An 11,864-nucleotide genomic window follows, 5' to 3' on the forward strand; every position below is an offset into this window, starting at 1 on the left:
ACACCTTAAAAAGCTCGTGAAAATGTAAAAAATAGGAAAAATAACTGTATATGTTATCTTCTGTGATTCAGGAGTAGGAAGTTATAATCAGGCAATCCACAACACACACACAGTTTGTTTTATACAAAACAACATAAGGGTCTATGCATCTGAGAACATTACACAGTCACTTCTAACTAATGTGCATATTAATGTGCAAGTGAATATTACAGTGCAATCCTGCCACTCAGGAGTAAGTCCTATTGAATTCAATGGGGTTCATTCCCAGGTTAACTGGGGTAGAATTGCAATTCTATGCAAACTTCCTTGGGAGTCAGTCTGAGCAAAACAAATAGCACTTAACTACCAAGTGGATGAGAAACAGTCAATCCAAACTCAAGTTTCCTATTTCTTGAAAAGGTTGATATCCATCAGTAACAGACAGCCCACCACTATCTAGTATGTATTTTTCTGTACACTTCGGCTGTCCCATCCGAAGAATGATACAGATCTAAAACACCAACTACTTCTTATTTTCAAAATTCTGTCAGACCATCAAGAACTAAATGTTACATACAGTTAACAGCTTAAAATGCTACTCTTTTCTTTAAACTTTGCAATAACCTCTAAGTAACATTTTTGCTCCATAAGATATGCTTTCCATTCTTAATCCATCCCCATTCAACCACATACCAATGCCAGCATATATGCTTTGCTTAAAAAAGAAGAAGGTAAAGGACCCCTGAGAGTTAAGTCCAGTCGCTTTACAGGCCGAGGGAGCTGGCGTTTGTCTGCAGACAGTTTTTCCAGGTCATGTGGCCAGCATGACTAAGATGCTTCTGGCACAATGGAACACCAAAACCAGAGAAGCACAGAAATGCTGTTTACCTTCCCGCCAGAGCGGTACCTATTTATCTACTTGCACTGGCGTGCTTTCGAACTGCTAGGTTGTGGCAGGAGCTGGGACAGAGCAACGGGAGCTCACCACATCGCAAGGATTTGAACCACTGACCTTCTGATCAGCAAGCCCAAGAGGCTCTGTGGTTTAGACCACAGCGCCACCCGCGTCCCTATGCTTTGCTTACTATCATGCTAATCAGAGACAGCAAAAAAACAGAAAATGTAGCTTGACAACTTGAAAAGGTACCACCAGTAACAATGAACTGTACTGGGCTGCATGCACCATTGGATTGACTTATTGTAAGACAATCCACAGATCTTTTATTGATCTTCCAACCACACTGAAGCCGTTGTACTAAATAAATAGGTATGACTGACTTTCAAATCTCTCATACAACATTTACTGGAAAATACTGCATTTCTTTAAATTCAAGAACCTTTGTTCTCTTTTTTTTACAAGAACATAAGCTCATGTTTTAGTGCTCGACGAGCATTAATTATGTGGCTATAACAACATAGTGCTAAATAAGGTATCACCTGCACTGCATGTTCATAATCATATGGCTCACTTATGCTGAAAACCATGAAGATATGAGTCCTATGCAGAAAATCAATCAAATCTGCTACTCTTCATACTGCATGCATATTTCAAAGAGTGACTTTATTCACATGCATGTGCATCCACACACACACATATATATATATTTGCAAATGAAGCAAGAATTCAAAGACCCTGAACAAACACTGTAGTATTTTCAGATACAACTGATTAGTTTACCCTTCTTTCTTGGGCTTCCCCTTATTTTGGAAAGGTAGGATGAAGCCTTCCAAGTTATGTGTTATTACTTGCCACATTCTATAAAGGGAAGACCATTACTGCATATGGCGAAATAATATTCTTCACAAAATCTCCCCTACAAAAATTGAAATTCTTAATTTACACCCAGAAAGGTGCTGTGTTAGGATTTTCTTTTCAGTCAGCATGTGTTTTACAATCATTATTGTAGGAAAAAGCATACCTCCCTCTATTGGCCTGAAGCACGATCTTCATATTATGCAATGCGTGCCTCAGTAAACATCTGTAAAAACCTTATATTTAAAATAATTCTAAAATGGTACGAGTATTGTAATTGTGCTCCGTTCTAAAGCAAAATGACTTTGCACAAGTATCACTTTTTGACAGAAATGCTATTTAGAAGGCAGGTCTCTGTCAAATGCCAAAATTCTATGCACACTTATTGGAGCAGAAGCATTAATTTGTTTTGCTGATGGACTTAGAATGAAGATTAGGCTTAGCACAGATGTCAGTTTCCAAGGGTTGTAAAATCTTTGGAACTGAACTGGCCAAATACAATACTACGAAGATTTCCAAGTGAGTGGTCATCACCTCTGAATACCCTCCACAAGACTGCAGGGTTTAATACCTTTTCTCTTACAAGCTGCTCACATCCTTTCTCCTTTGTGTTTCACCAGATTATGCAAACAGCAAATGTAGCACATTTTAACAGCATGTATGTACATCATAAAAAATAAATAAGCCATTCATCTCTATTCAAAAATGTCTTTTAACTCAATTTCAATATTCATCTGACACTGGATTTCCAGAAATACTTTGAATCACATTGCATATTCCCTTTCCTATATGTTCACTTACACATTTACTTTCGGGGCAAAAGATGTTAAATTGCATAAACAAGTATTAGCAAAACTTCTGATGCCAAGAGCTGTCCACAGTGCTGAAGGTGAAAGCCTGTACTGTGTACAGAGCTGGTGGTTTTTCTTTCTTTCTATAGAAATTGAGCTTTAAAAATATATAGTGAAACTCTTCCCTACGCCTTCAATGGAAAATAGTGAAGTCAGGCTGCCTACTGATGTAGATTTATATGCTATCTAAAAGCTTTTATACCAGAACTAAAAATAGCCACTGCCAAGGCTTAGAAAAACAACAATATACAAGTGTTTGAACTTTCTATCACTAAGATATCTGGGGAGTATGATACTGGAAAGCCCAAGGAAAATTATTTGTACTGGAAGGTTTCCTGTGATACTTTTTGGAACTAAAATGAACCCTTATTTCATTCCTTAGCAAGAGAGAGGGAGAGAGAACACATTTGTTAAGCTAATATTCCTGGTTACGATGTAATGCTATTTCCTTCAGAACTAAAATATTTATTGCAACATAATTAGAGAAAAATGTTCCTGTCTGTTGTTTCTCCTAACGTATACTATGTTGATTACACTTCTTTTCAGAATACATTTAAATAGTCACAGGTAACTTAGACAAATTATAACGCAGAACTACATCATCCACAGAAGTGAATGAACTCAAATCACTGCATACATGATTTCCCCACAACTATCCACCCAAAAATAGCTAGTTGCTGCTGATTTTGTGGGCACTGACTATTGCTGTCCTAATTTTCTATCTTCTGGTCATGAGAGAGCAAGTGGATATTTCACAAGGGGAAACTAAAGGATGTAAAGGATGTAATGAGGTCATTGTGGTCAGAAAGAAAGAAAAGCCCATACTTCATTTGAAGATTTGCAGTGTACCAATAATTTCACCAGAATGCCCTGCTGTCTACAGTAGCCAGATTTAAAGGAGTACCACTGTACCACTATCACTATTTAATTAGGCTTTTAAGATACAACAACAATAATGGCAATTACTGGTAAAACAAATCATCAACAGTCACTGACAACCACTTTTAAAAGGTAGTGAGTTTAGAAGTAATCACATAACTGTAATAAAAAGTTAATTTTTATTGCATTTACCAGCACTTTCATAAATATATCACGGGGGGGGGAATTCACCAGCATAAAGTATTTGTAAGGTTTTAACTCGCCGAACTCTTTACTTGGGTTCAAATGCTCAAGAATAAATTATTTGAACACTGATGTTCAGAACTTCGTCGCTTAACTGGTTGTAGGCAATGCTGATTTTATAACATACACAACTCAATCATTTGAATGTTTACTCAGAAGTAAGTTCCATTGTGTTCACTGAGATTTGCTCTAGGGAAGCAGGAAAAAAACTTGCACAGCCCTATATTGATTTGAATTGATTTATTTGCATATACTTACTTGCAAATAAAGATTGATCTTTTTACAAAAGTGCTACAAATCAAACATCTGTTTAAAGAAATGTGAACTATATTCCTGTTATCCATTTTAAATGCTTAGTACAATTATATTCATCTTTTTTATGACAAGCAGTAAGCTTCTTCAGGCTTCGCATGACTCCTGAGGGGATATTTTATTTGCATTACTGAAAATGATGTACTATTATTGTGATTTGAAACATATTAGCTCAGATTTACTGGGGAAGATGTGCATGAAAAAATATTGGTAAATAAGTTATGGGTTCCAAGAAAGGGAAAATGAGATTTTTTAAAATAATAATAATAATAATAATACTGTCTCACTTTCACACAAGCAATCCTACTGTTTGTGCTAAGAAGTATGAACCTAAAGCTGGGAGGAAGGTTTGATAAGACTGCGATCCTACTCAAGCCTACTTGAGAGTAAGTCCCATTGCACTTCAGTGGGACATACTTCTGAATAGATATGTATATATGTACATTGTTAATGCATTTTTTAAAAATGTAAATGTTCTTTCTAGTAGAGCTACAGTACAAGTTAAGAGAAACAGATCCTGTGACCTTGAGCCATACAACACACAGCTACCTGAGAAAGAACCTTCAGGATCTATGGTTTGGTTTGAAAATGCTCGAAAACACTTCACAATTACGATTGCCTATTACATGCTGGTATTTTTCTCCATCAATTAAAGAAAAAGCCTTGGTCCTTGAAAGATATTAACTATTGCTTTTATAAGAAGTTCTCTGTGATAATTGAACAGCATTCTATAGGAATACATTGTACCCTTCACACAGGACAGTATTACTACACTGAGATAGTTTTCATCCCATGCATACTTCCTTGGGTGTAAGGAATACTGAAATAAGCGAATCTCCCAAGTAAGCACATACAACATTAGGGTGCACATAAGGGAAACCATACACCCTTACTTGTGAAGTACACAATTGTATTTGTGATACACAGATACAAGTAATTCAGTCAGGAAGACACATTTCGTAAGCAACAGAATACACTTTTCCCAATTCAGAGACAATGTCCTTAGAGGAAGAAACATATCTAAATCCTGAAAGGGACTGATCTTCCAAACTACATTTACTTAAAGAAAAAACTAATCATCGGCCCTTTAAACAAAACTGTGCTTTGCTGATTTTAAAAAAGAATATCATTGTAGTTCATTACTGGAGTTTTGCAAACCTTGTGTCAACGATGAATTGAATTTAAACCTGTTATAACCTTTTATCCCCACCCGCAACAAGTCTATCTTTGTATAATAGACATCTAGCACAGCAGCACCAAGGTTTGATATTTGGAGGTGACTGAAGAGTCCACAATTAGTCATATGATCCTGTATGGATTAACATAACATGCAGTTGTTGTAGAAGAATGGGCAGGCATTAAAGCTCTTCATTTTGCATTAATAAATTGCCACTGAGGGCTAGAAAAGTACATCTAGTACATGCAGACTAGGGTACTCAGACATTGGAAGTGACAATATTGCTAGTAGCACCTAAGACGTTGCACTGTTAACTCTTTAGTAAGAACGCATCAATGCAGTCTGTTTAGTTTCACAGAAATGTCCTTGAAACACAGGTAGCAACAAGCCTCAGATCATAAGTGGAACGTACCTGAATTTCCCTTGCGTGGTATACAATAATCAGACCAAGCAGAATGATTGTAGAGAGGCTAATAAGGCATTTTAGGGCTAATGAATACAGCGACTCCTGCAAGAGAAAAATAGATGCTTTGTACACTGATCTTTGTGTCCTTCATCTTGAAGATCTCAGAGGGGAATACAGGCTACGTTTTGTAAGAAAGACTTTGCTCTTAAAAAACAACAACACCTTTAAAAGTATAGACCTTTACATTAAAAAGCAACAACACAGAACAAGATACAACTAATGAGCTAAGTGTAAACTCACTATTCTAGCAGAGCAACCCAGTACAATACTGGGAAGAGATAAACTCCTTTAAAGACCTAGCAAAGCAACTGGGAGTGGAAAAAGTCACCCCCAAAAATGTTACATGCAGGTCTAACTACACTGGGCAAGCCTTTCTGGAATTAAAGCTATCTAAAGGGCAGTAATCTTGTAAGGGATGCTAAAACCATTGATGCAAGGCATTTAAACAGCTGGCTTTTCCAGTTATTATCTTATCAAGGCATTATCCGATTGTCTGTCCCCCGTCAGCTTTGCAGTGTGGTAACAAAGAGGCAGGGTTTTAACACACAGCTGTCGCTGCTCAGTTCAGGAGATACAAGCAGCAAGTGCCTGCATACCAGATGCGGGGCATCATAGTGTAGAAAGCATCCACACAGCATTCATTCAGAATGTATGGATGAAGAATGATTATGGCGAAAATCTTACTAGGCTAACATGGATTGGCTGTGCAAGTTAGCAAGTTCCTCTGTTACTCCTTGCATAGTATGGTGTGCAATGTAGCAGATGCACGATACACATTTGTTCTACAGTAAAGCATGCATTGATGGGCATTTTAAACATCTGCAGGAAAAGCAAGCAAACTCCAAGCCACCCTGCAAGGTTCCCCAAAATAGCGGCAAAGATTGTGGCCGTAGCAATAGGAATCTCTGGATATGGAGACCGTAGGATTAACTTCCAAGTAACAGAGTTTACAGGACTGGAGCACTTGGCTGTATCCCTAAAAGCACTTCCTTGGAAGTAAATGCCACCACAGTTTCAAAGTGGTTATTTTTTACGGGGGTTTCAAAGTGGTTATCTGCCCCATTGGAGGAAGTAAGCAATATTGAAATTAGTGGCTAAGTAAGCAGGTGGGACATTAGAAAACCACATTACTTGTGAAGCACAACTGCATTTGGGTGTGACCTACACAAAAATAGTTCACACAGCTGTAGTAGCTCAGTTTTAACATACACAAAAGCAGTTCAGCGGGGAAGCCGCATTTGCTAAGCAACAGAGCGCACTTTTCCCAATTCAGAGAATGTCCTTATGGGGGGGGGGAAGGAGGATATGACAATAGGAACTGCTACAAAAAGGGAGAAAGATGCGGAAAGTAGAGGGAAAATAATAAAGTGGGAAAGGGAAGAAGGAGACGAAAGGAATGGATGGGGGGACAAGAAAGGAATTGTGGAGGGGAAAGAAAGAAAGGAAGAAAGGAAGGAAGGAAGGAAGGAAGGAAGGAAGGGGGAAGAGAGGAACAGAGAAGAATAGAGGAAGCACAGCGAGACCAGGGATGCCAGGCGGGCGCTGCGAGGGGCAGCAGGTACCTTGGTGTAGGCGCCCCACGACAGCTCGGTCTCGATGACCATGACCACGATGCCGAACATGCCGAAGATGAGCGCGTAGTCGCTGAGGCGCTTGCGCTTCTCGAAGAGCGCGCGCCGGTGTCCCAACTTGTAGCCGATGTTCTGGTTCTTCTTCTTGCTCGACTTGCTGCCGCCGCCGCCGCTGTTGGTCTGGCTGCCTCCTCCTCCGCCGCCGCCGCCGCCTGAGGATCCGTAGAGCGCCAAGTTGTTGGAGTTGTTGTGCTCGGGCTTGGACACCACGATCTCCGGGCCGGCGCCGCTGGCCGAGGAAGCGGCGGCGGCGGCAGCGGCAGCCGAAGCGCTGGGACTGGCGTGCGAGGGAGGCGGCGGCTGCGGCTGGTGAGGCTGCAGCGGCTGCGACTCGGAGTCGAGCTCGTGCAGGTTCCTGCGGGACGAGCTGAGGTTGCTGAGAGGACGCATGACGCCGCCGTTGTATCTGCAGCTGCTCATGGCTATTTCCGTGAAGGGGTTGCTTTCCCGCCGCTGCTGGGACGCTGCTGGGTGGCTGTGGCTGCCTGCGCTGCCGACGCTGCTGCTGGGGCTTCCCGCCGGCTGCTGCTGCGGCTGGACGCTATGGCACGGCTGGTAGTAGTGGGAGTGGTGGTGGTGGTGGGGCTGGGGCTGGGCGTAGTGGTGGGGCTGCCTGGGCGCACTGGCATGGCTGGAAGGGGTCAGCTCGCTCACGTTGAGCTGGCTGCCCGGGCGCGACGAGGCTGCGGAGCACGAGAGCGGCGTCGACGAGCGCGCCCGGAAGGCGCCCGCCGCCGAAAGGGGCGACGAAGTGCGGAGCAGCAGCGGCAGGTTATCTCCCGCGCCCGACGCAGCGCCGTAGTGAGCAGCGCAGCAGTTGTTGCACTGGAGGCACGGGCTGCGCTGCTGCTGCTTGTCTTGAGCGTGGCGCTGCTGCTGCTGCTGCTGGCAATGCGGGTGTGGGCGCTGCTGCTGCTGCTGCTGCTCTGAGCAGAAGCCCGGCTGGAACTGCAATGGTGTTTCCATGTCAGAGCTGTTAAAGCTGCAGGAGGACCAGGCGGTGGTGCACCCTGCGCAATGCGTTATGGTCGGCAGAGGGGAGTCCTGTTGCCGCCACGACGGGCCCATCGCGGCTCCCGTAGAATCCAGGCGCCGAGTCCGATTGGTCGGGCGCACCAAAACAACGGGCATCACGTCACCTGGAAAAGGCGGGAGGGTTGAGGGGGGGCGAGAGAGAGAGAGAGAGAAAGCGAGCTGCAGCGTGAGGAAGAGAAGAAAAGCGCGCGAGGAGCAGGCGCGTGGCGGGGGGGGGGGGGCGAGAGAGAGAGAATCCCAGGAGCTGCGCGTGCCGCCGCCGCCGCCTCTGCTGCTGGTGGCGCTGCCAGCCACGGGGGCGCGCGCTTCTCCTCTTCCCTCCTCCTCCTTTTCCTCTTCTCCGCCCGGGGGGATTCCTCCTCCACCTGCCACCGCCAGACACTCACTGCAGTGGCAGCCCCGGCGGGAGGAGGAGGGGGGGGCTGTCACCAGCACCACCCGCTGCTGTTGCTGCTGCTGCTGTAAGAATTGCTCCAGGCAGGTAAGGGTTATTTCTCTCCCCCCAATCCCATCCCCTCCTCTCCTCCAAACTCCTCTTAATCTGGATTGCTCCAGGGCTTTCCCCTATGAACGAAACCCACTCTACCGTCCCCAGCCCCGAAAAAAAACGAGGCTGTGGTCTCGCAGCTCATCCCTTAACACCCCCAGCTCCGAATTAAAATAAAATAAGGCCATTGGTAGCCTTATTGTGTCTGGACGTGCAGCACAGGAGTTCCCCGGGGTGGTTCCGCTCGTGTGGATGTGACGTGCATGTAAGGCACTGGGCGAGGCTTTCCATTTGACTACGGATTCCCTAACGTTTCTAAAATTGCCCCCGACGGGGTCTCCTGCTCCCTGTATCAGGAGACCAGACAGGTTTAATTCGGATTTAATTCGGGTCTCATGGGGGTTTTGGGGGAATCTAAGCCTTGGGCACGGAGCGCAAACAGGTCTCCCGGGTGATGTAACTGGGGGTTACCTCTAGCGGGGAGAAAGATGCGTGCATTGGGATGGGCGGGCGGGTGGCAATCCTCGAAGCACCTACGATGTATGTAATTTGAGAGCAGGAAAATGCAACGATGGTAGTAGTGGTAATAATAATAATAATAACCATAATAGCATCCGCAAAAACAGCAACAACAACAGCAAGATCCCTGTCCTCAAGGCATTTGCTCCGAGTCCCATAGAGATTAGAGCAACACAACAACAGGAAAATCCAGTGCTCAAAGCCCTTGCTCCGGAGTAGCCCCATTGAAAAGCATGGAACGAGTCCGGAGTAAGAGCTGTGCAGCTTGCGGGGAGAGGGAGGGAGGGGGGAGACTGCGGAGGAAGCTTCCGACGAGGATTCCCGGCTCTGAACAAAGGGAAATCCCGGAATGCCAGTGTGAAAGGCGGTGCTCGCGCTCATTCGCGAGAGGAGGCAGGGAAGCGCTTTCCCATTGAAGGAGACGGAAGCGCCCGGGGGGGGGGAGTGGTGGGTGGGAGGGAGGGAGGGATTCTTTTAACCCCTTCGGGGCGCCTCCCCCGCACCCCATGGCTCCTCCGCGCCGGAGGGCAAGAGGGCGGCGGCCGGCGACCTTTCCCAGCAGCTGTCGCTTGGTGCTGGTGGGGAGTTGGCTGAGCCGCAGCCGCTTCCAGCGGGGCTGGGCCTTGGCGCGGGGAAGCCCTGGCAGGCGCAGGCGGAGGGAGGGCGGGAGGGAGGGGAGCCGCCTGCTTGGCTGGGGGCGGGGGTTTCCCCCGACCTCGCGAGCGCCTCGCTTGCTCGCGCACATTTACGCTTCTTCCGAAACATGCCGAGCGGCGTCCTGCTGCTGCCTCCCGTTGCTGGCTTCGGCTGCGCTTGAGGGGCGGGGGGGGGGATCGGAGGGTCCGCCCCTGCGAGGGAGAGAGAGGAGCAACTCGGAGCCGCTGGGAGCTGTCCAGCCCGGGCCAATCCCTCTCCGTGCGGGCTTTCCTTTCTGGAGCCTCCAGCAGCGGGATTTTCTGCAAGACAGAAACACACACCAGTAATCCAGCCCGGCTGCTTGCTTTAGCGCCTTTCTCCGCTCCGTCTTTTCTGCTTCTGAAAGCCCCACGGGCGTGAGGCTGTTCCAAAAACAATCCCATATAGAAGTAGCCATATAGCCAAACCCATATAGCACGCAGAGAAATACCGTAGAAATATAGGCGTACAAATCTACCGCTCATTCCAAGCCTTCCTTTATTTTAAAGAAGCACAGTCCAGTTGCAGATGCTTCCAACTTCCCTCTCCCAGACCTTTTTCTAGCCCAGGACCGAAAGCCAGCTGAAAAACCGCACTGTAAATCCTGCAGTGCAAAACCTCTTTGTGCAGAGAGAGGCGTGTTGTGACCACAGTTAGGCAGCAAAAAGGACTAATTTTGATCGATCCAGATGTTTGCATTTTATATTTGCATAGCTTGTGGCAATCTTCTTTAAATAATTTTGTTGTTGTCAGCCTTTGGCCCTGAATTGGGTTATAAAACTGAAATAAATAAATTAAACAGCCTCTATTGAATCTGAAGATATTTGTGCAGATAAGGCGTACAGTTCGCTCTTGTTCACCAGGAGCTCTTTAGTCTAGCGAGCCAAAAGAAAGGCATTCCCTTTTAAATTACCGGATATTTTTGACTCCGTTCCATTGTGTACACCAGTGCTGTAACAATTAGAGACAACCGTGGTGTATATACCATTCAGTGTTTCCATGATCATCTGCAGTGCACGATTAAAAGCTTATACAGCCTGCAGTTGCTTGTATTGCTTACAATTCACAAAATGTTCCTGCATTTCTCTGAATCTGAGCCAATATGGTTCCAAGCAGCCATATAGTCGGACAACCCAAGCTGTGAACATCTAGTCCTTGGAATTTAATGCAAACTAAACATGGGAGACCAAGATTCAATATAAGTTCAAGGTTCTTAATAAGTACAGGTTTCTTTCATGTGTGAATACTTGTTGACGGTACCTGTTTGTCTCTGCTTTTTTGGTGCTTCTCACATGATATGCTGATTAATATGAAGTGAAAAAGCCACAAGAGTAGGGTCCAGGGACCCATTTATCAATTATTTTAAAAATAACAGAGATGAAAATATTTGGTGAGGTTGTCGTGTGGACAAATTGTTGAAGGTTCCTTCCCATTTCATTCATTTTTCCAGAAACATATCTTTAGAAAGATTAAATATTCTGGCCCTTGTGTGTTTGTGTGTTTTAAAACTATTAATATTTTATTAGGAACTAAAACTTGAGAGACAGAAAAACCATCCATCAATAGCAGTTTTGTAGTTTCTTTTTAAAAAAACCAACCTCGTGACTTTTACCAAACGTTTAAGAAGATTCATGTGGCAGGGACACTCCTTAGGGGTCAGCAAAAGCCAAACAGTGAAACAGGATCACTGTCATTAAGTAATTGAATTTCTGACTTGGATCCAGTTTCCTGAAATTCTATTCTGCAGCAACCCTAAAGTTGATCACCTGCTACCATTTTGTCTTTTTTCCAGTGCCTTCAAGTAAATAATTAATTTTAACACATCCCAAAGAGAATACAATGGGTGTGCCGGACAAA

At 44.9% G+C, this 11,864-nt stretch overlaps 1 protein-coding gene across 2 annotated transcripts in view; it reads right to left on the reverse strand.

Moving 5' to 3' along the window:
- Positions 1-10,118, reverse strand: part of KCNN2 (potassium calcium-activated channel subfamily N member 2) — a 99,494-nt gene extending 89,376 nt beyond the window's left edge. Inside the window, exons 1-3 of one of the 2 annotated variants that reach the window (XM_083464482.1) lie at positions 10,076-10,112; positions 7,223-8,430; positions 5,607-5,702 (exon numbers count right to left, since the gene is read on the reverse strand). In XM_083464482.1, the coding sequence (XP_083320608.1) occupies positions 5,607-5,702; positions 7,223-8,430; positions 10,076-10,097 (1,326 nt within the window). In that variant the 5' untranslated portion in view covers positions 10,098-10,112. Of the gene's footprint in view, positions 1-5,606; positions 5,703-7,222; positions 8,431-10,075 lie in introns of both variants that reach the window. The other variant, XM_083464483.1, reaches the window with a different exon arrangement.
- Between the last annotated feature and the right edge of the window lie 1,746 nt (positions 10,119-11,864).

This window comes from Podarcis liolepis (assembly GCF_965112155.1).
Source record: "Podarcis liolepis genome assembly, chromosome: 11".
In the NCBI taxonomy this organism is placed as follows: Eukaryota; Metazoa; Chordata; class Lepidosauria; order Squamata; family Lacertidae; genus Podarcis; species Podarcis liolepis.